Raw genomic sequence first — 24193 nt, 5'->3', positions numbered from 1 at the left:
AAAGGGCTGCAGTCTCCCGCCAAGGCACAGCCGATGGCACCAGGCCCTGGGAGGTTCAGGGCACTTCCTAAGCCGGGTGGGCTGGACGGCACCCCCTCCCCTTCAATAGCTCCCGTGGCATCTCCTCAGTGAGCCCCCGGCCCGGGACACATCTCCCACCCTCAGCAGGGCATGCCCCCCGGACTGCGATAGCCACTGGAGGGCCACGCTCTCCTGTCTCTGCATAGACCCAGGAACACAGGAGCCCCCGGGGCTTCACAGGGATGAGGCTGGGGAGGGATGGGCTGAGTGAGTGCCCACCCCATGCCAGGGCTGCTCTGCGGACACCCCTGAAACCTCAGGAGAGCGGTGTGCAGACACGCAGCTTTGCCAAGGGCTGACACCCTTTGTCACAAGGAAGCCGGGGACTCCGGGGGCAGCAGAGCCTTCAAGTGCTCGGCAGGAACAGAAGTCGGCAAGCAAGGCTGGCAGTGGCAGGGCCAAGAACAGTGAAAATCTAAGGATCCAGGCACATAAGCACAGGCATGTCCAAGCAAGGGTCCAGGCACAAGCATGGGTCTGGGTACACACATGTCTGAGCATGGGTCTAGGCACACACGTGTACCAAGCACGGGTCAAGGCATATGTGTGACCCAAGCACAGGTCCAGGCATGCGTGTCCCAAGCACAGGTCCAAGCACACGCATGTCCCGAGCACGGGTCCACACGCATGTCCCAAGCATGTCCCCAGACACATGCACGGGTCCAGACATATCTGTGTCCCGAGCACGGGTCCAGGCACATGCATGTCCCAAGCATGGGTCCAGACATATCTGTGTCCTGAGCACGGGTCCAGGCATACACGCACGGGTCCAGGTACATGCATGTCCCAAGCATGGGTCCAGACATATCTGTGTCCTGAGCACGGGTCCAGGCACACATGTGTCCTGAGCAAGGGTCTAGGCAAATGCATGTCCCTAGCACAGGTCTAGGCATACACATGTCTGTGCAGAGGTTCAGGCACACACGTGTTCCATGCATGGATCCAGACACACATATTCTGAGCACAGTTCCAGGCACACACATGTCCAAGTACAGACGTGTCCAACATGGGTCTGGGCACACATGGGTCCTGACACGGGTCCAGGCACACGTGTGTCCAAGCACAGGTCCATGCACATACATGTCTGGGCATGGGTCCAGATACGTATCCAAGCATGGATCCAGGCACACACATGTCTGAGCATGAGTCGAGGCACACGTGTGCCCAAGACGGGTCCAGGCATACGTGTGTCCCAAGCACAGGTTCAAGCACACATGTTCCAAGCAGGCATGCCTCTGAACCCCGCATGCCCTGGGAGGAGCCAGAGGCAGAGCTCCTGGCCTGCCCATGGTGCCCCCAGGAGCTGAGGGTCAGAGGCAGAGCCGAGGGCACCATCAGTCACACTGCCATAGCAACAGGCAGGCAGCAGGGGGCGCTCTGCCACCTAGCATAGCTCCTCCCACAGAGGGGTCCTGCACATTGAGGCCAAAGAACCCGGTAGCCCCTCCAGGTGTGCTGTGAACACGGGCAAGACAGAGGGCGGGGGGGCCACGCCCGCCCTGCTGCGAATGCTGGACTCTACACAGGCAGGTGTCGGGAAGGTGCTGCAGGACTGCCCGGCTGGCCCTTCTCCTTTAAGTCCTGGGTGGGGCCAGCAGGAAACCGTGAGTTTCCGGATCCCCTTCCAAGCCCTCCACCTACTGGGCCAGACATGTCCCCAGGAATTTCCTGTCCCCTCCACACCCTCCAGCTTCTCCGGACAGATCCAGAGAGGGGCACTCGCTTTGTGAGAGCGGCTGTGTGCACTACTGAGATAGAGGCATCCAAGACAGGCAGCGCCCAGGCTGGACCGGCATCTGGGGTGGTGCCCAGTCACGTGACTGGACGGCCGTGGGGAGAAGGAAGTGGCACCAGCCACCCAGGTGAGTCTCCGCCGCCTCTGGGGAGCTGGTCACTCTGGAGATGCGGGCATCTGAGGGCAGCGCTGAGCGCGGGGGGAGGGGACGGGCAGGTGGGGCTGCAGGGGGTCCAGGTGCCCACGTGGCTCAGGCGCAGGTCTTGGGTCACTCATTCCTGTCTGCAGAGCCAGGAGCCCGGGAGGAAAGTGTCCACATGGTGCAGCCCCAGTGTGTGGGGAAGGCCAGGCCAGGCCAAGGGGCACACTCCTGGGCCACTGTGGTTATGAGAGCAGCGGCTCCCCTGGGAGCAGGACAGTGACCCAGACACGACGTCAGAGCAGCGACCCCTGCAGCAGCAGGTGGGGTCGGCGGAAGGCAGAGAGAAGGCAGCCGGGCCTGGAAGCCCGGAGCCCCTCAGAGGGCTGGCGCGTGGGGCCTGCAGTGCCTCCCCAGGCTGGGACTGGCAGGCTCCCAGCCCACTTGGAGACTATTTAAGGAGCTGCTGGGAAGAACACAACATTCTCAGGCCTCGCCACGCTCCCTGGGGCCCGCATTTGGCAGGACGGTCCTGTGGCTCCGGGAAGCGCCCAGAAGCCCATGCGCGTGGCCTGGAAGCAGAGCAAGCCACTTCCTGGGGGACACAAAAGCCCCAGGAGCCCACCCTGGGAGGAACATTCAAGTGGCTGCCAGGACCCTGTGTGCAGACCTCCAGGCTGGGCTTCCCCTGCAGCCTTGCCCTCAGCGCCCACCAGAGGGAGGAACCGTGGGGCCTAGTGGTCAACAGGGCCCACCCCGACCCCAGCTCTGTCTGTCCCTCTCCGTAAGATGCTTTTTTCATAAGAAAGCGTCTCCCACTTTTCTTTTGGGGGTATGGCGTGAGTGTGTGGGCGACACCCGGTGGTTCCAGGGACGGAGCCGGGCCCCCTGCCTGCAAAGCTGCGCTGTCTCCAGCCCCACCTTCCGGGTGACTCCTCTCTCTGCCTTCCCAGTTCCAGAACAAGGGGATGAGGAGAGATGGAGCCTGAGAGAGGGCAACCAGGAGGAGGTGGGGGCCCAGGTCCCAGGAAGGGCATGGCCAGAGTGCACCGGGGGGTGGGGGGCAAGCAGGGACGCAGCACTGAGGGGTGGGGAAGAATGCACCCACCACCTCTGCAGGGCAATGCCGTAGAAGCAGGACCCCGTCTGGGCTGCTCAGCTGGCCAGAGACACGAGCGAGGGTCCACCACGGGGAGAGGGGGCAGTGCCGTGCCAGGGAGGGCCAGCGGGTGCAGGGGCCGGCCAGCAGCCCTGCCCTCGACATGATGCCAGGAAGTGCTGGAGAGGAGCTCAGCGCTGCATCCTGTCAGGCCGCGGCTCTGAGATGATGCTTCCGTCCAATCAGCTCTAATTGGAGACACTACGGGTCGCGTCCTCGGGGCTGGCCACTCATCTCAATTTGTGTCCTGAAACCACCCTGAACCTGACCATCAGCACAGGAAGGACATTATCCCTGCCTGAGTGTGCTGGATCCACCTGCGGCAGTGACACGAGGCAGGACTCTAGGCAGCATGTGCGCGCACACACACACACACATACACACACACACGCACACACCCCCTGTGCGCACACACACACACACACACCCTGTGCACACACACACACACACACACACCCTGCGCGCGCGCGCGCGCACACACACACACACACACACACACACCCCTGGCCCCAAGACCTGAGCTCTCAAGGCTGAAATGAGAATGAGGGCAGGGGCATCACACATGGCTCTGGGCCCACTGTTTCCTGCAGAACTGCAGGGCCTGCAGGCAGCGGGTGGGGAGTGGGACCAGGTGCTCCTCCAAGGGCCCGCGAAAAAGTCTTGTTTATCTCCAGACATCTGGCCAGAGGTGGGCGGTGGGACACAGATGGAAACTCAGACACAGATGGGATGGTTGAGTTTGGGTTTGGATGCAGATGGCACCCAGAGCTGGGCCCTGACAGGGCCCAGACCCAGACCCAGACCCAGACCCGGGCCCTGACTGGACCCAGACTTAGACCCAGACACAGCAGCAGACGAAACCACAGGTAGAAGCTGCGGCAGGCAGTGAACCAATGCAACCACGACAGGTGCTGGCAAAAGCACTGCACAAGCCCCTGATGAACAATGTCCAGCGTGCACAGAGCAAGGGGCAAGTGACTCCATCAGACATAGTGACCTGGAAGGTGTGTGGGAAGCCCCAGGTTCGGTCAGGCCTGTGAGGAAGGAGAGAGAGAGGGGTGCCGAGCCTGGGCAGCTGCCTCTTCTGGCCCTGGGCCACTAGAGGCGAAAGGCCCCCCGGGGACGTGGAGTCCTCACCAGCAGTGCGGGGGTTGCGGGGTCTGACCCACAGGGCAGGGGCACGGAGTGCTAGTGGCAGTGCGTGGGTTCTGAGTGGGGCTCTCTGTAGCAGGGAGCTGGCCACTGAGGCAGGTCACGGCACAGGAGAGGGGCCTGCAGCAGTCCCACCACATCATGCGCACAGCCGGTGGCCTTGGGTCAGGAACAAAGAGGCCGTTCCCTCCTACAGTCTGAGCTCAGGGTGCAAATGGGCACACGCACCCCAAGGCAAGGGCAGCGAACCAGCAGATGCCTCGGGCACAACCGGGAAATCATGCCCCCTTCTTCCGCCCTTCGTCCCTTCGTCCTGTGGGCCAATTGGCAGTTCCCCTTCTAACCTCTTTTGCTGCTGGGGATTCAGCAAGGAATAACGCTGACAGGCCCACACAGAAGTCAACTGCTGGAGCGCAGCCAAACGGGCAAGCAGGGACATCACTGTGCCTTCGGGGGGGCCCACCCACAAGCCAGCACCGCAGAGTCCTCTAGGGACAATCAACTGACCCCCTTACAAGCACACAGACCCCACAGCCCATGTGGGAGAGGCTGCTCAGCAGCAGAAGGCCCTGCACGGGCTGAGACTGCCCCAACAGCCACTGGGAGCCTGCTGCAGGGGTGCATACCCTAACACAGCCAAACGCCAGACCTGCACGCAAATGCGCGTGTACACAGCCCAGCTCCAGCGCACACACACACACACACACACACACCCCAGCTCCCCTGCACACACATACACAACCCTGCACACACACTCCAGCTCCCCTGCTCCCCTGCACATTCACACCTACCCCAGCTCCTATGCATGCATGCATGAACACATTCCCCGCTCCTATGCACACACGCACACTCCCCCAGCTCCCGTGTACACACAAGACACTCCCCCCCCAGCTCCTGTGTACACACATGCATGCACACAGCCGGGCTCTGCAGACACCTTTTCCCCAATGATGAGGCTCACTGGGCATGGCAAGGGGGGAGCAGAATGTCCAGAGGGTGGGGAGGAGTTCCTGTACCCACCAGCCCACTGCACGGTCCCCATTCAGAGCAGTCTGGCCCTATGGTCTGCTGTCTTCAGGACTCCCAGAAACCCAGGAAACACTCCCCTGAGCCTTCAGCTGTGCTTCTGTTCCAGGGGCGCGGCCAGGATGCCCTCCCACAACATGTCTTGGATCCACTACCCCAGCTACGTGTCCACGGCCGTGGAGGACATCATCACGGCCCAGGGCCTGCTCTCAAGGTGCGTGTATGTCTACGTGGTCCTGTGCATCCCGCTGAGCCTGGCCGCCGGGCTCTTCAACCTGGCCACCTTCGTCCGACGCCGTGCCAGGCTGGGCAACCTGGACGTGTTTCTCCTGGCCCTCACAGTCACCAACCTGCTGGCCACGATGCTGTCGCTCACTGTGCTCAGCCGGCCAGATTACCTGGCCGTCACCCACTTGTGCTGCGCGGCCCTCTCCTTCCTGGCGAACCTGTGCTACTTCTACTCTCAGTACCTGCAGCTGGCCATGCTCTTTCTGGTCCTGCTGCCGGTGCCGGCCTGCCGGCCCACCGCAACCCTGGCCGCCCTCGGGGGCTGTGCACTCGGCAGCTCCCTGGCAGTGGTGTCCCTGCTGGGCACGGCTGGGCAGCTGTACATCCCCACTCTGTGCCAGGTGGACCCCCTGACCGCCTGGCCCGAGTATGAGATGGTGAAGTTCAGTCTGGGCTTCGGGCTGGCCTCGCTCCTAGAGCTGGTCCTCTGCGCCCTGCTGGCTGCCCGGCTGGTCCGGCGGGTGGTCAGCCCCCCAAAGGCCACAGCCTCGGCCCGCAGCGTAGTTCTGGCGGTGGCTCTGATCGCATTTGCGTGCCGGCTCTTCTACAGTGTGGCGCTGCTGCAGCGGGCTAGGCGCAAGCTGCAGCGGGCCCTGGGCTCGCCATGGGACGAGCTGCTCGTGAACCTGGCCGAGCTGGTCCTGTTTGGCGAGAGCTGCTGCAGCTCACTGGCCACCCTCCTCCTGCACGCCCCCTGCAGGCTGGCCCTGTGTCGCGCCCCCGGGCACCTGGGCCGTTGGTGCCGAGGGGCTGGCGCGCAGAACCGCACCGCCCTGAAGAGAGCAGAGGGCTGAGGGGGCCACGCCGGGACACTCGGTCTCACCTGCCAGCACTGCACACAGTGCTCACCAAGCGCTTGCTGACTCGCTTTCTGCCACCCAGCTTGCACTGCTCTGTGCACGGTCCTCCCGTTGTTCATCGATCTGCTCGAGCGGGCCCAGGAACGTCTCCATGGCGAGACTTGTTACTGTGTTTGGCATATCGAATACGTCACGGGTAGCTTGCCAGGCTTTGCCGTGCGGGCGAGATACTCTCGGTAGCTTGCCGGGCTCTCTCTCTGAGAGGGGCAGAGGAATCGAACTCGGGTCGGCTGGGCTGGCTGTATGCAAGGCAAATGCCCTACCCGCTTGCTATTGCTCCAGCCCACCACCCAGCTTAGCCAAGGAAATGGCTGTGCGGCCACAGCCCAAGGCCCACAGCCGCACCCCGCATCAAGGACGCAGGCAGGCTGCGACGTGTACAGCTGCCGGGAGAAGACACAGGACACAGGGCCCTCCCGAGCCATCTGCTGTCCTGCGAGCCAGGTTCTGTCCCTGCCACAAACTTTCATTCCCAGCTGAGCGGACCTAGCTCGGCTGTCAGAATGGTCGGTACCTCGCAGCCCGAGATGTAAGGTTTGCTCGGATAAAATGGCCACTGGAACAAAATGATGACCAGCTGATGAGACAGCAACATTCCCGGAACCAGAGATCATCGTGCCACCAGCGAGGAGGACAGGACTTCTAGGCCCCCTGCCTGGCGCCAGGCCACCAGGCTGCACTCCCTGCTGCCTCACCATCGACCCCCCAACAGAAAACAGGCCAGACCCAGCCCACCGGTTCCACTAGTCTTGGCTCCCTTTTCCCACCCAAGACAACTTAAAAGCCCCTTTAGTCTCTCCCAGGACGCGGCTCTCCCCCAGACTCACCTGAGGCTTGTGGAGCCTGCCCGGCAGAATTCCCAATAAACTGCTCCTTCATTTTACTTGTCTGTGTCTCTGTGTCAGCTGAGGTCACGGACCTACCTCTAGGTCTCATCTACACCATCTGCTACTCCCATCAATTCCAGCTCCATAGGGGCCCCTGCCCACCCGTCTCCTCCAAGGGCCAAACCACCCTGAGCAGCTTGACCACACCTGAGTGATCCAGCCTTGTAGGGGTGCGAGGCGCTGCCTACAGCAGCGGCAGGAGGTGGCCCTCGGGGATTGCCACCCTGGCCTGGTGTCCACATTCTGTGGTTTCAGGGGTGAGGGCGGCTGGTGGCAGGCAAGCTGAGCCCTGCGCCCAGGAGCGGGCTCGAGGGCAGAGGAAGTGGTGGTCTCCCCATGTCTGTGGCAGCAGGACGTGTCATGGGGATGGGCCACTCTGCAGTCCTCTGCAGCAGCACTCACACGGGCCAGGCATGAGTCGGGATCCCACCCTCTGGGGCGGCCACCCCCCAGAACACAGAACAGGCGAGTCCTGACTGGCCAGAGGTGCCTGTGGCAGGGTGAGGCCCTGCTTCCATCCCAGCCCCGCAGCAACGAGGGGGTGAGAGGGGTCAGACTGGCCGGGGGTCAGCTGGGCTGCCCCTGAGATGAGGCAGCCACACCCCTGGTCTGCAGCCCATTCTCTGGAATATTCCACATGTCAGCATCAGCCCTGGAGTCCTCAGATGCAGGACCACTGGCCAGCATCCCTCACAGCAGGACTTCCAGGTGGTACACCCACAGGTGGTCCTATGTGTCCCCCGAGGACACTGGATCCACACTCTGCCAAGAGCCAGAGCCTGGGGGCCCTTCCTTCATGAGGGGCACTCAGGGGCCACGAGTGGGCTGCACGGAAGAGCACTCCGCTCAGTTCACAGGCTCTGAGGACGCAAGCCTGGAGGAAGGACCTGGAGGCTCAGAGCAGGCACTATTCCCTGCCTCCACGTGGGAGCAGACGATGGGACAGCAGGCGGGGCGCCACTGCCTTGCACGCCGACGACCCAGACTCAATCCCGGAACCTCATATATCCCCCTGGGACCCTCCAGGTTTGACCCCAGAGCCGGAGTCAGCCAAGAGCAATGCTGAGTGTGGCCCAGAACTCCCCAAATAAATAAATCAAAAATATGAGAAATAGTGAACCAGAATGTGTGATTACCACAGTCAGGCACCTCAGCATGAACAAAGGGAGGGAGAAAACAATACCAAAGCAAAAGAGACCATCACCGCCCTGGTCCCCACGGGCAATGAAGTGAGCCTGGCACCTGGCTGCGCTTGGCTCTGCCCTCCGGGGGCAGGGGAGGCGGCAGGAAAGAGCCCCCCCCACAGCTCCACGGCTGCAGCACCTCCGGACAGGCCCAGACATTCCCCCATCGTGGGTGCGCGTGGTGGGGCTCCCTGCTCTGAGCTACCCACCGTGGAAGCCGGGACCTGTCCTGGGGGACTCCCCATAAGAGGCAGCAGCTGCCGTGTGGGGAGTGTCGTGTCGTGAGGGTCCCGGTGGGAGCACCCCTGGAGCTGATGGACAGCAGGCCCTGAAGAACCCCAAGACGTCAAACTGCAAGTCTGCCCGCTGGCTGGCTGGCTGTTCCCCTGGGCCACTGCCCCTCCTGCCAGGAGGTGCCAGGGAAGGGGTCCAGGTGCCTCAGAAGCTGGTGCAGTAGCTGAAGTCATGCTCAAAATCTGGGTCCTCCCTGAGCACATTTTCCCTTTTTTGGGGGGTCATACCCGCTGGTGCTAGGGGCTTACTCCTGGCTTGGCCCCCTCCCTGAGCCACTTTTTCCCACAGAATCTAACCCGCCTTCCTCCCGTGGAGCAAGTCCACTCCCAAGCCCCTTCTGGAAGGTGCCAGGAGCGCAGCCCTGGGCTGAAAGACAGTTTCACCAGCGGCGTCCTCCGGAGGGCCAGCAACCAGCTTCCCTGGGCCGGAGAGGTCAGAGGCCTCCGTGCCGCCTCCTTCCAAGGGAGAACTCCACCAGCCTGGAAAGCTCTCCCCGGGTGGCCACTGCTGCCACCACCTGCGGCTGGCCTGAGCACCACAGAGTCCCCACAGAGCACCCGTGCCTTTCCCTCTGTGCTGGACACTTTTGAGAGGTGGCAGGCTGCAGCAAGCTTGCTCCCTGGGGGGGCATCACAGACCCTTCAGATGCAGATCTGTCTCCCAGGAAAGCAAAGAGCAGAAACCTCGACCTCCAGGGCAGCAGGGAAGTGCTGGCAGGGAAAGGGTTAAGGCGGTCCAAGGAGGCTGGTCCTCCGAGGCCTATAAAGCTGCAGCAACAGAAGGAACCAGGAGCAGGGCGGGCTGGGCTGGGCTGGGCTGGGCTGGGCTGGGCTGGGCTGGGTTGGGCTGGCTGGGCGCTGTCCAGGCTATCTGCACTCATTCTTGCAAGCTCCCCGACTATCCGCCTACCCCCGCCCAGCGGGACCCATCGTGGGGGAGGTTACAGCAGGTGCCGCAGAGAGACCCCAGGGGACTGGCAACACCAGCCGGCCAGCACGGTGAGTCAGGGCTCTGTGCGGGGAGAGGTGGGCACAGGGTCATGGAAACGAACACACAGTGGCGAAGCCTGCCGTGCTCCAGGGGCTCTTCTCCATCAGAGGCTCTGCAGTGCCCACTGCCAGGCTTGCCTGCAGACTCCCAGGGGCCCGCATCACATGAAGGGGATATGGTGACCCGGGAGGGTCCAGGCAAAGACTGGCGTCCTATGACCTATGACAGGATGCCAGCAATGTCCAACCATTCAGTCACACCAGGGCCAGGGCCATGGATGGGCTCAGTCTCCTGGGCCAGGGCTATGGACGGGACTCGGCCTCCTGGGCCAAGGACATGGACAGGCTCAACCTCCTGGGACCAGGTTAGGATGTGGACTGGGAATGTCAGTCCTGTGGGTCCAGGGAACGGAGGTCTCAGCTCCCCAGGACATCGCCAGCAGCAAGGAAGGGCCCTGAGACTGTGGAGGACGGAGAGGGAGCCAAGAAGGCTCATGGAAGCCCTGCAACACGCGGACACTGAGGCTGCCCCTGGCTCTTCTGTCCGGTTTCTGTGTCCAGACCCCAGCCAATGAGTGCTGGCAGGTCTGGCAACAGGACTGAGAACAGTGCCACTACCCCATCCTCTGCCAACAAGCTAACCCGGGGCTTGGGGGTCTCGGTGCAGGGGTCCGGGTGCTGTGGTCAGCCTGCCAGAAGCACCTGACCCCTGGCGGAGACCCCTGCCCGTACTGACCAGTCTCAGCCCCTGGCTCCTGTTGCCTAGCACCAGCCGGACAGTCTCCCAGGCCCGAGCCTCATGGCAGGTCCGGTGTCCCCGACCAGCTGGGCTTCTCCTCCCCATGGAGGCTGAGATAAATTCACTTCCTCTCTGACAGACAGTAGTTTTCCTAAGAGCCCCAGTCAGGGACCCTGTTACCCCACAAGGCTGCTGCCTTGACTATTTAAAGAGAAAGCTCCAGCTGGCCAGGCTGACTCACACAGCCGCCTGAACAGCAAGGCCTGGAGCCCCTGGGAAAGTGCGTGGTGGACGCCGGCGCTTTCCACACGGCTGCTGCCTCTCCAGGGACACGGCGGGGCCTGTCCCCCCACCCCCCCACAGCCAAGAGCCAACACCCCTCTGTCTGTCCCCAGGTGTGTGGTGACCCCCTGTCCCGGGACCAGCACGCCGTGGCCCCGCCAACAGCTGCCGCAGCTCGGTGTGGTGCTGGCCTCGCCAATGCCGGGCTCCCTTGCCAAGGAACTGCCCCTCTCTCCGAAGGTGGAGTCACAACCCACGATGGGGCCCTACGACCCCTCTGGCGAACAGTGAGCGTGGCAGGTGCCGAGGTGAGGGTGGGATGGAGGCGGTGCTGGGTGCCACACTGCCCGCCGCCCCGAACGGCAGTGCCCTGGCCCTCAACGTGTCCCACACGCCGGGCAGCCATGCCGGGGAGCTGTCGGAGCACCAGCAGTACGTGATCGGCCTGTTCCTGTCCTGTGTCTATACCATCTTCCTCTTCCCCATCGGCTTCCTCGGGAACATCCTCATCCTGCTGGTGAACATCCGCTTCCGCGAGAAGATGACCATCCCCGACCTCTACTTCATCAACCTGGCGGCGGCCGACCTCATCCTGGTGGCCGACTCCCTCATTGAGGTCTTCAACCTGGACCAGCAGTACTATGACGTGGCCGTGCTCTGCACCTTCATGTCGCTCTTCCTGCAGGTCAACATGTACAGCAGCGTCTTCTTCCTCACCTGGATGAGCTTCGACCGCTACGTGGCCCTGGCCCGGGCCATGCGCGGGGGCCTCCTGCGCACCATGAGGCACGCCCGCCTGAGCTGCGGCCTCATCTGGATGGCGTCGGTGTCAGCCACACTGGTGCCCTTCGCGGCCGTGCACCTGCAGCGCCAGGGCGAGGCCTGCCTCTGCTTCGCCGACGCCAAGGAGGTGCAGTGGCTCGAGGTGACCCTGGGCTTCCTGGTGCCCTTCGCCATCATCGGCCTCTGCTACTCACTCATTGTGCGCGTGCTGGTGCGGGCACACCGGCACCGCAGCCTGCGCCCGCGCCGCCAAAAGGCGCTGCGCATGATCCTGGCCGTGGTGCTGGTCTTCTTCACCTGCTGGCTGCCCGAGAACGTCTTCATCAGCGTCCACCTCCTGCAGCGCGCCCCACCCGGCGCCGCCCCCTGCAAGCAGTCCTTCCGCCACGCCCACCCGCTCACCGGCCACATCGTCAACCTGGCGGCCTTCTCCAACAGCTGCCTGAACCCGCTTGTCTACAGCTTCCTGGGTGAGACCTTCAGGGACAAGCTGCGGCTCTACCTGGAGCAGAAGCCAGGGGTGTCCGCCCTCAACCGCCTGTGCCACGCGGCCCTCAAGGCCATGGTCCCCGACGGCACAGAGCGGCCCAGCAGGAGGCTCAGCGGCACCGGGCAGAGCGAACAGCCCCCCATGGGGGATGGGGTCTGGCTCACGGTGCGGCAAACCCCGCAGGGGCCCGGCGCCGAACAACCCGGAGCGGCACCCCAGCCTCGGAACCCCTGGTACAGCCTCCCACGGGAGCCACACACGCGACGGCCCGGGTGCCATGACTTGAGCCCGCCCTGTGTGCCCAGCTCCCTCACTGACGCCGTCTGACACTGGCCAACAAAGGCCCCAATCAGACACACCTGGCGTGGGGTGACGCGATATCTGGAGACCAAGAGGCCTGCGGCTTCCCAGACACACCAGAAAGCAGCAAAGGCCGGGTTCTCCATCACACCCACACCCGCACTCACCCTGGTGCCGACACTCACCCACACCTCACCAGCCCCTGGGCCCAACTGCACCCACACCCACACCTGCACCCACCCGCCCACACCAGCACCCTCCTGCACCCACAGCTGCGCCCACACCCATACACACACCCGCACCCACACGTACGCCTGCACCCATATCCATCCACGCGCACACCCACGCCTGCACACACCCCCACACCCCTGCACCTCTACCCACAAACACACCTACACTCACACGTATCCACTCCCACACACCTGCACTCACACCTGCGCCTGCACCCACACCCACATCTATCCATGCACACACCCACACCTGCTCCCACAACCACAGCCACACTACAACCACAGCCACACTGCGCCCACACCCACACCTGCACCCACACCCACACGTAACCACTCCCACACACACCCGCACCCGCACCTGCGCCAATCCCACATAGTAGCCACACCTGCATCCATACCCACGCCCACACCCACAACAACCCCCAGGCCCACACCTGCCCCTGCCCCATCACACTCCCCCTGGTGCCAGCTGCCCTCCTCCAAGGCCTGCCCGATGTCCCCAAGTGTTGTGGGGGGAGCCTTGAGCATGCGGCGGGGTACGGGGTGACCTGGACAGTGTGTGGGGTTGGGTGTGCTGTATAAACTCATTAAACACCCCAGAGCCAGCAAAGTTGTCCCCATGGGATCCTCACAGACCCGGAGCTGCATAGCACGGCAGGGCCGAGGACCCCCAGGAGGCGGTTTCAGGCCAGGCCAGGCCAAGCTCTTCAAGGTGGTGGCCACAGGGTCCTCAGAGCCTGAGGTCAGCTGTGGGACCCTCAGAGCCTGTGGTCAGCCCCACCCTGCCACCAGCTGTGCTGGGCCAGGAACTGGTGTGCTGTCCTGGGCTGGGCCCTCAAAGGACATCCAAGGAGTCGCCCAGGGCAACTGGCCTAAGGGCAGGGAGGCCATCCCGGGTGCCTGGACAAGCGTGTTTCTGGCTGTGTGGTCATGGGGCGCCCTCCTGAGGATGAGGCCTCCTGGGAGCGAGCGATGGACCCCGCCTTCAGAAGCCTGCTGCCCTGCACCCAGGTGTCCGACGGCTGGACAGACCCACCACGTGCACCATGTCAACCCGCATCTCTGCCAGGGGCCAGCTCCCGGGCAGAGCCACATGCAGCCCAGCACAGGGCCCTGAGGGCAGCTGACAACGGCAATACAGCACCCATGACGGCTCCAGAGCGGAACGGCCCAGCACTAGGCCAGGGCCCAGCAGCCTGGCCCAGGAGGGAAAGTGACCCTCACGCAGCACGGGCAGAGGTAGGGGGACGCAGGGCAGACCTTGGGGACCACTGAGGGCCAGCCCAGTCTTCGCCTGCTGCAGCACATGGGGCGGGAGGGAGGTGGGGCGAGTCCACCAGTGGACGAGGAGTGGAGGGCTGTGGTTTGGCTGGAGAGGCACCCTCCTGCACCCACATGTATCCCAGGTTCACGTTATACCACCACGGGGCCTCCCGGGGACAGCAGCTGACAGCTGCAGAGCCACTGGCCTGGAGAACAGGCTATTTTGGCAGAAACACGGCCAGATAACATCGGGCACAGGGTGGGGGGCCTGGCTTGCAGCGCGCACACTGCCCTGGCCACCCACAGCTTACAGAGGACACAGGCTGAGCCAGGAGCCAGATGAAGCTGGTGCTCTCCTGGCACTTCAGGATCCACTGTGGCTGGGGACGCGTGGAGGGTCCGTCCAGCCCCCACGTGGCCGGGGCCAGGTGCTGCGTGGGTGTGTCTGACGTGGGGCAGGGCGGGCCTGGTGCAGGCAGCAACGCAGAGCCCCTTCCCAAGCCGCCAGGCCAGCGCCCAGGGCATGCATTCCTGCTGTCCGGCATCTGCACTGCCCTCAGAGCTGCCCACCCAGCGACCAGGAGGGGACAGGGCCGCCCGGACACAGCGGCGGTGAGAGCACTCCAGTGCTGGGAGGGGCGCCCACCACACGGGGCTGGGGGGAAGTTGGAGGGCACCAACAGCTGCCCAGACTCCTGCAGAGCAAGGAGTGGGCGTGTTCTCAGCACCCCTAGGAGCCACCCCAGCCTCACCCACTGCTGCCTGCAAACACCCGCGGGCAGCACCCACGAGCAGGACCATGCACCGGAGGTACACCCTAGCCCCGACCCTAACACAGCTGCAGAGGGCAGACACGACCCAGCATGCAGGAGGGCAAGGTTGTGGACGGGCCCTCTGTGGGACAAGGAACCTGAAGCGGGCGGCTGAGGGCACGCGGGGCAAGGGGCTGAGCTGGACAGAGATGACCACACCCCACGACCACAGCAGCTGCCCCAGACTGAGCCAAAGGCCCCTTCGGAAACAGAGCACACAGGTGCACGGCGGGGGAAGAGACGGTCACAGCCCCCACTCGGGTCTCCACCTGCCCCACACAGCCCTCGCCCGCTACCGCAGAGGCCCACACAGGTCCTGAGGGCTGCGCGGGTGGCCACACTTGCCCAAACCCAGCAGGCCCGAGGAACCGCCTCTGGAATGCTGACGGACAGCAGCTAGCCCGGACCAGAGCCGCAGCCCGGCGTACACCCACAGTGTCCCACCCAGCCCGTGTCCCGGCGGCGGCGGCAGTCCTACTGCAGTCTGCATGGGGCTCCCAGGGGCGCCATGGTAGGCGATGTTTACACACACAGCGGGAGCCGCGAGCTGCTGCCTGGGAAAGTGTCTTCAAAGAGCTGTTTTCCCAGCTGAGGACGCTCAGTCCTGGGAGCCTTCCCGGCGGCAGAGGGGGGCTCTGCACCCGCGCAGCCTGAGGCCCCAAGAGGCCGAGGGGCACCCGCCACCCCTGCCCGGTCATCTTGCCCTGCAACCCTGCCATGGTGAGCCATGGAGCACAGCCCCACTGGCTGCAAGTGGCCGGGCCAGTCCAGCCTGACCACCCTCAGCCTAAGCAGCACTGCAGGGGCATCGTGGGAGGACCAGAAGCCCAGTGGCCATCTCTGGGCCCTGACCCCCAGCCACTGCCCCTGCCCGGCCAACACATCCACATCCCCTCTGGCTGCTCTGGCTGGGCGGGAGATAGGGGTCCCAAACCCCCACAACTATTGGCGGCTCCAGCACCCCACGTGGCTGTCCCTGGTGGCACAGTGGGGGGCACGTGTCGCCTGGACAATGAAGTCCAGCTGGACACTCTCCACTGCAGCCTCCCTGAGCCCCCGGCTGCTCATCCCTAGGGCCTGGAGCCCTGGGCCCCACAGCAGCCCAGCACCCCGAGACGCTGCAGGGCAGGCGAGGGACGGGACAGCTGGCCACGGCCAGCGCCCCGCACCCTCTTCGTGAGGCTTCAGGAGGAGTGGGGGGGGAATGCGGACGGGGTGGAACACAGGCAGGGGGCCTGTTTGCCGAGGCAAAAGCCACAGACGGAAATAACCCATTGCAGACGGGGGCAGAGAGGGGACCCAGAGAGCAACGCCTCCACCCACTGCCCCCATGTGGGGGCAAGCATGCACCCCCACCTGCTCCAGCAAGGGGACCCTGTGGGGTGCAGCAGACAGGAGGTGTGGCCCTCCCCACGCCCCCGGCCTCTCTGCTCTCTCCAACGTGGCTCCCAGCTAGCCCCAAACAATAATAAACAGCTTTCCACATTCTTAAAGCCACTGCTGTTGGCCGAGTTATTTTCTGCTGACCACTAGGAAGCAAACTTCCTCGGGGCCCTGTGGGGGCAGCAATTAAAGGATTAGATGCGGCCAGGGGTGGGGGGCGTGGTGGGGTGGAGGGGTCAGCAGGGTGGCTGTGTGCTTCGTTCCCATGAGAGCACCCGGTTCAGAATCCTGGCCTGCCACCCTCTGGCTGAGACAGGAGCAGCAGAGGAGCAGGGGGCCACACGGGACGAGGGCCATGGGGCAGGCGCAGCGGCACGGCCCCCCCAGAAGACTGCGGCCGCCCCACTTCTCTCGACTTCAGGCTCCAGGGCATGGGGTTGGCTGTTGGCGGAAGGGCTAGAGGACCTGATGAATGACCACAGTGGACACCTAGCGTACGGCCGGCGCAGAGGCTGTCCTCGCTCGGCAGCTGCGCTCAAGGCCCTCAACACGGCCACAGGGGCTGGAGAAGCAGCGTGGACGGAGGGGCTGCCTGCCCAAGGCAACTGTCTCCGATCCCAGCCCAGACACCCCCACACCCGCAAGGATCCCAGCCCAGACACCCCCATCCCGCCCCCCAGAGCCCGCCAGCAGTGAGCCCGGAGTGCTGGGCCCTGAGCACTGCTGGGAGTGGCCCAGAAATGCCACAACTGGCTCACCACAGCAGGGCCGAGTGTGGTCTTCGGGTGGGCAAGTGACGTGGACAGTCCTAGAGACCCTGGAATGGCGAGAGCAGAGCACAGAGCTGAGGAGCTGTCCAGGGGGAAACACAGCACAGTTGTCCGGTCGACCCAGGGGTCTCAGAAGCCGTGGGTGGCAGGAAAGGAAGGAAAAGTGATGGCCCAGGTGTCCACGGGGAGGGACATGGCCCAGGCCCTCCTGAGCTAAAGAAACTGGTGCCGCTGCATATCCTCTGAGGACACAGACAAGACAGGCCCCATGTGTAAACTCAGTCCACAGAGCGCGGCCTGCACCTGCCTCAGCATGGAAAAGCATGTCGTGGAAACCCCCAACCCCTCAGCCCACCCAGACACCCCGAACCCCTCAGCCCACCCACAGACACTATGGACCCCTCAGTCCACCCAGACACCCTGAACCCCTCAGCCTACCCACGAAAACCCTGAACCGCTCAGCCCACCCAGACACCCTGAACCCCTCAGTCCACCCAGACACCCCGAACCCCTCAGCCATACAGAGACCTCGAACCCCTCAGCCCATCCAGGCACCCCGAACCCCTTAGCCCACCCAGACACTCTAAATTCCTCAGCCCACCCAGACACCCCAAATCCCTCAGCCCACCCACAGACTCCCCCAACCCCTCAGCCCACCCAGAAACTCTAAACCCCTCAGCCCACCCAGATACACTGAACCCCTCAGCCCACTGAGATACTCTGAACCCCTCGGCCCACCCACAGACATCCTGAACCCCTCAGCCCACCCAGACACCCCAAACCCCTCGGCCCACCCAGACACCCCCAATCCCTTGGCCCACCCATAGACACCCTGAACCTTTCAACCCCTCGGCCCACCCAGAGACCCCAAGCCCTCAGTCCACCCACAGACACCCCGACCCTTTGGCCCACCCAGACACCCTGAATCCCTCAGCCCACCCAGACACCCCAAAACCCTCAGCCTACCCAGACACCCCGAACCCCTCACCCACCCAGACACTCTAAACCCCTCAGCCAACCCAGATACTCTGAACCCCTTAGCCCACTAAGACACTCCAAACCCCTTGGCCCACCCACAGACATCCTGAACCCCTCGGCCCACCCAGACACCCCCAACCCCTCAGCCAACCCACAGACACCCCAAACCCCTCAGACCACCCAGACACCCCGAAACCCTCAGCCCACCCATAGACACCCTGACCCCTCAGCCCACCCAGAGACCCCCAACCCCTCGGCCCACCCAGAGACCCCAAGCCCTCAGCCCACCCACAGACACCCCCACCCTTTGGCCCACCCAGACACCCTGAAACCCTCAGCCCACCCAGACACCCCGAACCCCTCAGCCTACCCAGACACCCCGAACCCCTCAGCCTACCTAGACACCCCGAACCCCTCAGCCCACCCAGACACCCCGAATCCCTCAGCCCACCCAGACACCTCAAACCCCTCGGCCCACCCAGACACCCCGAAACCCTCGGCCCACCCAGATACCCCAAACCCCTTGGCCCACACAGACACCCCGAATCCCTCAGCCCACCCACAGACATCCTGAACCCCTCGGCCCACCCAGACACCCCCAACCCCTCAGCCAACCCACAGACACCCCAAACCCCTCAGCCTACCTAGACACCCCGAACCCCTCAGCCCACCCAGACACCCCGAATCCCTCAGCCCACCCAGACACCTCAAACCCCTCGGCCCACCCAGACACCTCGAAACCCTCGGCCCACCCAGATACCCCAAACCCCTTGGCCCACCCAGACACCCCGAATCCCTCAGCCCACCCACAGACACTCCCAACCCCTCAGCCCACCCACAGACACCCCCAGCCCATCAGCGCACCCGGTTACCCTGAACCCCTTGGCGTACCCAGACACCCTGAACCCCTCAGTCCACCCACAGACACCTTGAGCCCCTCAACCCACCCAGATACCCCAAACCCTTCAGCCCACCCACAGACACCCCCAACCCCTCAGCCCACCCACTGACACCTTGAGCCCCTCAGCCCACCCAGATACCCCCAACCCCTCGGCCCACCCAGACACCCTGAACCCCTCAACCCACCCGCAGACACAATCAACCCCTTAGTCCACAGACACCCCCAACCCTTCAGCCCACCCAAAGGCACCCCATACTCCTGTACCCCCTCACCAACCTCCTTGGACAGTCATACCTCCCTCACCTCCACCTGTTGGTTCTGACACCCCCAAGCAGAGCTGAAGACCCCACCATCACCACCCCGAGAACACCTGGGCCCCACAGCCCTCTGTGGAAATGAGCTGTGAAGGCCCAGGTGGGTGAGTACAGATGCGGGGATACGAGAAGCCCGGGGTGGCCTGCTCAGCTGGGCACTGGTCTATGGGCCAATGTGCTCCCATGGGGGAAGAAGAGGTGGCCGCAAGCCCTGAGCTGCAAGGGCCCCAGGCCCGGCCTCTGTCTCACCAGCCACACCAGTTCTGGCCACAAGTCAGCCAAGGGTCCACAGACCAACCATGGCTATGGCCCTCCCTAACAGGAAGCCAGTCCCTGCAGCCCACACCAGAAAAGTCTGACTAGGGCTGGGGAGGCTACAGTGACAGGCTGGCAGTCAGGGGCTAGTTCTGACTTAGCCCACAAATGCCAACTAGAGGGAAACAGACCCAGCTCACAGAGGGGCCAGGCAGACTGATGGCGAGGGGCAGTGCCCATCAGGAGCCCACGGAGCTGTGCTCCAGGACAGCAGCAGGCGCCTCTGTGGGGCCCACACAGGCACACACACGCTGTCCCGCTCACACACAGACACAAACACGCTCTCCCACACTCACACACAGGTACCCGCACACGCTCTCCCTCATTCACACACAGGGACACACACACTCTCCCATGCTCACACATGGGGACACACACACTCTCCCTCACTCACGCACAGGGACACACACACTCTCCCACACACACAGGGACACACAAACACTCCCATGCTCACACACGGGGACACACACACTCTCCCACACTCACACACAGGGATACACATGGTCTCCCACACTCACACAGGTGCCTGCACACACTCCCTCACTCACGCACAGGGACACACACTCTCCCATGCTCACACACGGGGACACACACACTCTCCCACACTCACACACAGGGATACACATGGTCTCCCACACTCACACAGGTGACTGCACACACTCCCTCACTCATGCACAGGGACACACACTCTCCCATGCTCACACACGGGGACACACACACTCTCCCACACTCACACACAGGGATACACATGGTCTCCCACACTCACACAGGTGCCTGCACACACTCCCTCACTCATGCACAGGGACACACACTCTCCCATGCTCACACACGGGGACACACACACTCTCCCACACTCACACACAGGGATACACATGGTCTCCCACACTCACACAGGTGCCTGCACACACTCCCTCACTCATGCACAGGGACACACACTCTCCCATGCTCACACACGGGGACACACACACTCTCCCACACTCACACACAGGGACACACACACTCTCCCACACTCACACACAGGGACACACATGCTCTCCCACTCTCACACACAGGGACACACACACTCTCCCACACTCACACACAAATGCCCGCACGCGCTCTCCCACGCTCACACACAAGGATACACATGTGCACGCCACACGATGCTTGGAGCCCAGCGGCACTGGACAGGAAGCCAGCCTGCCCTGCCCATAAAGGCAGGAGAAGTGTGACAGTGGGGAGCGTGCTGTCCTTGCACATGCCCGGCCCTGGTTTCACCCCTACACTCCACACGGCCCCCCAGACCCGCCAGGTGTCACCCGAGCACTGCAGGTAGGAAGGGGTAGGGCCACAGTGCATGCCTACCCAGCAGAGGCCTGCATCCAAGTCCTGGCACCATCCCCCAGCACCACTGCGTGGGACCCTGATTCCACAGAGGGGACACAACAGGAAGGTGCTACACCCAGGGTGCTTTCTCCCTGGAGTGCTCGCGGAAGCTTTCAGGAGAGCCCTTCAAAGCTGTGTGCCTGGGGCCGAGGATGGGTGTTTGCAGGGCAGAGTTCTCAGCAGCAGGAGGGCTGGGAGGCCCCCTCAGAGTCTGCGGACAGGACCACTCTGCCCGTGCTCCTGGGCCTGGGGTAGGGCAGCTTGGAGCCAGCTCTGAGACACAGATGTCTGACCCAGCCGCTGTCCCCAGGCCACCACTCGCGGAGGCCAGCTGGGCTCTGGGAGCATGGAACGACCCCTGCTGGCCACAGGTGGTGGCAGCCGTTCAGAGCGGCGCTGCTGGACAGCCGGAGTGGCCACTGCACTAAGCCCTGCTCGCTGCCTTCCCGGACCCTGTAATCACAATCACAGCAGGGTATGCGGCAGCTGCACAGAGCTGGGACTCATCTCGGCTGGACACGTGCAGCTGGAGAAAGGCCTGTCTCAAGCAGTGGCCCCAAGTGGCCACCATGGGCTCCTGAAACTCAGCAGCACCACGCGCCTGGACAGACAGACGCCCTAGCACAGCCCACTCAGCCCAGGAGACGGACAGACACCCCAGCACAGCCCACTCTGCCCAGGGGATGACACCCTAGCATAGCCCTCTCTGCCCAGGGGATGGACAGACACCCCAGCCCAATCCACTCAGTTCAGGGGACAGACAGATGCCCCAGCACAGCTCGCTCTGCCCAGGAGATAGACGGACGCGCCAGCACGGCCCGCTCTGCCCAGGGAACAAATGGACACATGAACACCACCCCCTGCTGACCAGCCTCTGAGCTGGCAGCCAGCCTACCTCTGAGATGGCCGGCTCCTCTGCAGGTGGCTTCAGCTTCTTGCACTTTGGCCCTGGCGCCGGGGCAGTCCTCTTGTGCTTCACCATCCTGGGGCACAGAAACCTCACTGAGTGCCCACTGAGGAGCAACACCAGGGCTCCCCAAAGGCTCAGGGAACCAGGGTGGGGTGTAGGGCAACAGGGACCGTGAACAGCAGGCGGCAGCTGCTGTTCAGAGCTGGGCAGCTCCTAGACAGGCTGCAGACAGCCTCGGAGCCCGTGGGCCAGTCGCAGAATGCTCCAGACTGGCAGCACAGCTTTATCCACAGACCTGTGGCTGAGAGCAAGGGACCTTCCATTCCTTACAAATTCCCCTCACCGAGTGTTTCCAAAACTGTGGACTTGCCCGAAACAGAGACTGAAAAATAATTCTTTAGAGACGGGAGAGAGGGGCTGGAGTGATAGCACAGCGGGTAGGGCGTTTGCCTTGCACGCGGTCGACCTGGGTTCAATTCCCAGCATCCCATATGGTCCGCTGAGCACCGCCAGGGGTAATTCCTGAGTGCAGAGCCAGGAGTAACCCCTATGCATCGCCGGGGGTGACTCAAAATGGAAAAAAAAAATTAGAGGTGGGAGAGATAGTCCAGTGGGCAGGCACTTGCCTGCACGTGCCCTACCCATGTTCAGCCTCTCGCACCCGATATGGTCCTCTGAGCACCACCAGGAGTAATTCCTGAGTCAGAGCCAGGAGGAATCCCTGAGCATCACCAGGTGTGGCCCCAAACCAAGGCGCCCCCACTTCTCCCTCTCTTCCCCTCCCCCACTCGGGGCGCCCCATCTCTCCCCCACTCGAGGCTCCCCTGGGGACGGCTGCCCGTCCTGACTCGCGCCCCGTGCTCTCCCGTGCACGTGTCAAGCAGCAGGGCTCGGGGCTCCGTGGGGGGCAGGAGTCGGGGAGCGAGTGTGGCCCGGCCTCGCTCGGCCCGCCCGGCCGCCGCGCCCCTCCCGCGGCTCTCTCGGGACCCCCGGGGACCCTCGCCCGCCCCCGGCCCGCGGGAGCCCGCGCGCATCGCCTCCCCCGGCCTCCGAGATCCCCGGGCCCCGCGGCCTTGGCTCACCCGCGAGCGGCCACACGACCCGGCTTCCGGCAGCCGCGGGCCCGCTCGCACGTCCCGCCTCCCACGAGGTCGCCGCCCATTGGGCGAGGCCCGCCTCTGTCTATCCGCTGACCAATGGTGAGCAAGAGGCGGGGCCAACCCCGGGCGCGGGTTGGTGGTGTCATATCCAGGCGCCGCCAGTTGCTCCGGTAACAGCGACGCGGGCGTGCCAGGCGGCTACTCCACTCTCTGGCGCCTCGGATTGGAATTAAGTGTCAGGACTGGAGCTGCACTGGGCGACGCAAGTCAGATACACACGGAGCTTGGTTCACAACAAACAAGAGAAAGATGGGACTAAATGGAGACATTTCTCTTTGGCCACAGCCAGCGATGCTCGCAGCTTAGCCCTGCCCCTGCACTCAGGGACCATCCTGGAGAGCTCTGGGGACCACATCGGATACTGGAGGATAGAACCTGGGTCAGCCGCGTGCAAGGCAAACGCCTTACTTTCTCCGGTCCAAATTGAAACATTTTAAAATTTGTTTTGTTTGGGGGTCACACGTGGTGGTGCTCATGGTTTAATCTTGGCTTTGTACTGTTATTACTCCCAGTGGTGCTCAGGGACAATATGGGATGCCGGATGTCAAACCTGGGTGGGCTGCGTGCAAGCCAAATACCACACCTGCTACACTATCACTCCAGCCTGGAAACATTTTGGACTTGGATCCTTGGAGAGCCCAGAGCTGGAAGGCATCTGGACTGGTATGTGTGGCTCAGGGAGACCCCCAGATGGGGTGTTTCTGAACACCCAGTATTGTCTGGTCCTGCCCACCTGCACACACCAACAGATGGAAATCTTCACTCAGGAGAGTGCAGTGGACTGAGGCTTTGAGGTCAGCGCAAGGCCAGTGCTCCAGGTTCACCTGCTGCTGTGGCTTCATGGCACCAGACTGATTTTCCGACGTGTAAGCTCAGATACACATGTAAGAAAGAAATGTGTGCAAGTACATGGGTAACATGCCAGTTCCCTTTGCTCTTTGTTCTAGTATTTCAGGAAACAGGTCTGCATTGAGAATGACTGAAATGCTGGTCAAACTATCATTTTGGAAGATTCTGCTTTCTGGTCTCAGAGTGCTGATTGGATATGACTTCCAATGGGACAAAGAGAGTGTGGATGGGCGACAGAGAATCCCAACATGGGCCCTTTCACTCTGGGTCCACTGATTCTGTAAAGACAGAATTTGAAAACAAGAATTTCACAGCTTTGTGAGGTCAGGGCTGCTGATGAGAGGGCAGAAAATGTCAATGTCCATCTGTATGCTGGACCAGAAAGGCTGGCGACACTGTAGGAGTGAATCTGCTAGAGCAGACCAGCTATCTCCTGTTCTGAATCTAGACCCAAGTCATTGAAGGAAGGAATGAGGCCATTGGACGCTGGTCCCAGGTTAAGGTGTGAGAAGGATTCAGGCGTCAGATGAGGTGTAGAAACTTATTAGCCAAGAG

The 24193-nt window shown here is 63.1% G+C and overlaps 3 protein-coding genes across 3 annotated transcripts in view; 2 read left to right on the top strand and 1 right to left on the bottom strand.

Moving 5' to 3' along the window:
* The window catches only part of CUNH7orf50 (chromosome unknown C7orf50 homolog), a 33788-nt gene extending 10997 nt beyond the window's left edge, over positions 1-22791 (bottom strand). Inside the window, exons 1-2 of the mRNA XM_056128329.1 lie at positions 22712-22791; positions 21615-21702 (exon numbers count right to left, since the gene is read on the bottom strand). Of these exons, the coding sequence (XP_055984304.1) occupies positions 21615-21702; positions 22712-22791 (168 nt within the window). The remainder of the gene's footprint in view (positions 1-21614; positions 21703-22711) is intronic.
* On the top strand, positions 1819-7323 carry LOC130036669 (uncharacterized). The gene is made up of 2 exons (XM_056128568.1): positions 1819-1943; positions 5402-7323. The coding sequence occupies exon 2, from the start codon at positions 5415-5417 to the stop codon at positions 6372-6374; it is 960 nt and encodes a 319-aa protein (XP_055984543.1). The 5' UTR covers positions 1819-1943; positions 5402-5414; the 3' UTR covers positions 6375-7323.
* On the top strand, positions 11135-12415 carry GPER1 (G protein-coupled estrogen receptor 1). Its single transcript, XM_056128559.1, has one exon. It carries the CDS (start codon positions 11135-11137, stop codon positions 12413-12415), a length of 1281 nt encoding a protein of 426 aa, XP_055984534.1.
* Positions 22792-24193: the final 1402 nt, after the last annotated feature.

This window comes from Sorex fumeus, unplaced genomic scaffold, assembly GCF_029834395.1.
Source record: "Sorex fumeus unplaced genomic scaffold, SorFum_2.1 ptg000064l, whole genome shotgun sequence".
NCBI classification, from domain to species: Eukaryota; Metazoa; Chordata; class Mammalia; order Eulipotyphla; family Soricidae; genus Sorex; species Sorex fumeus.
This window is presented reverse-complemented; position numbering and strand designations above follow the sequence as displayed.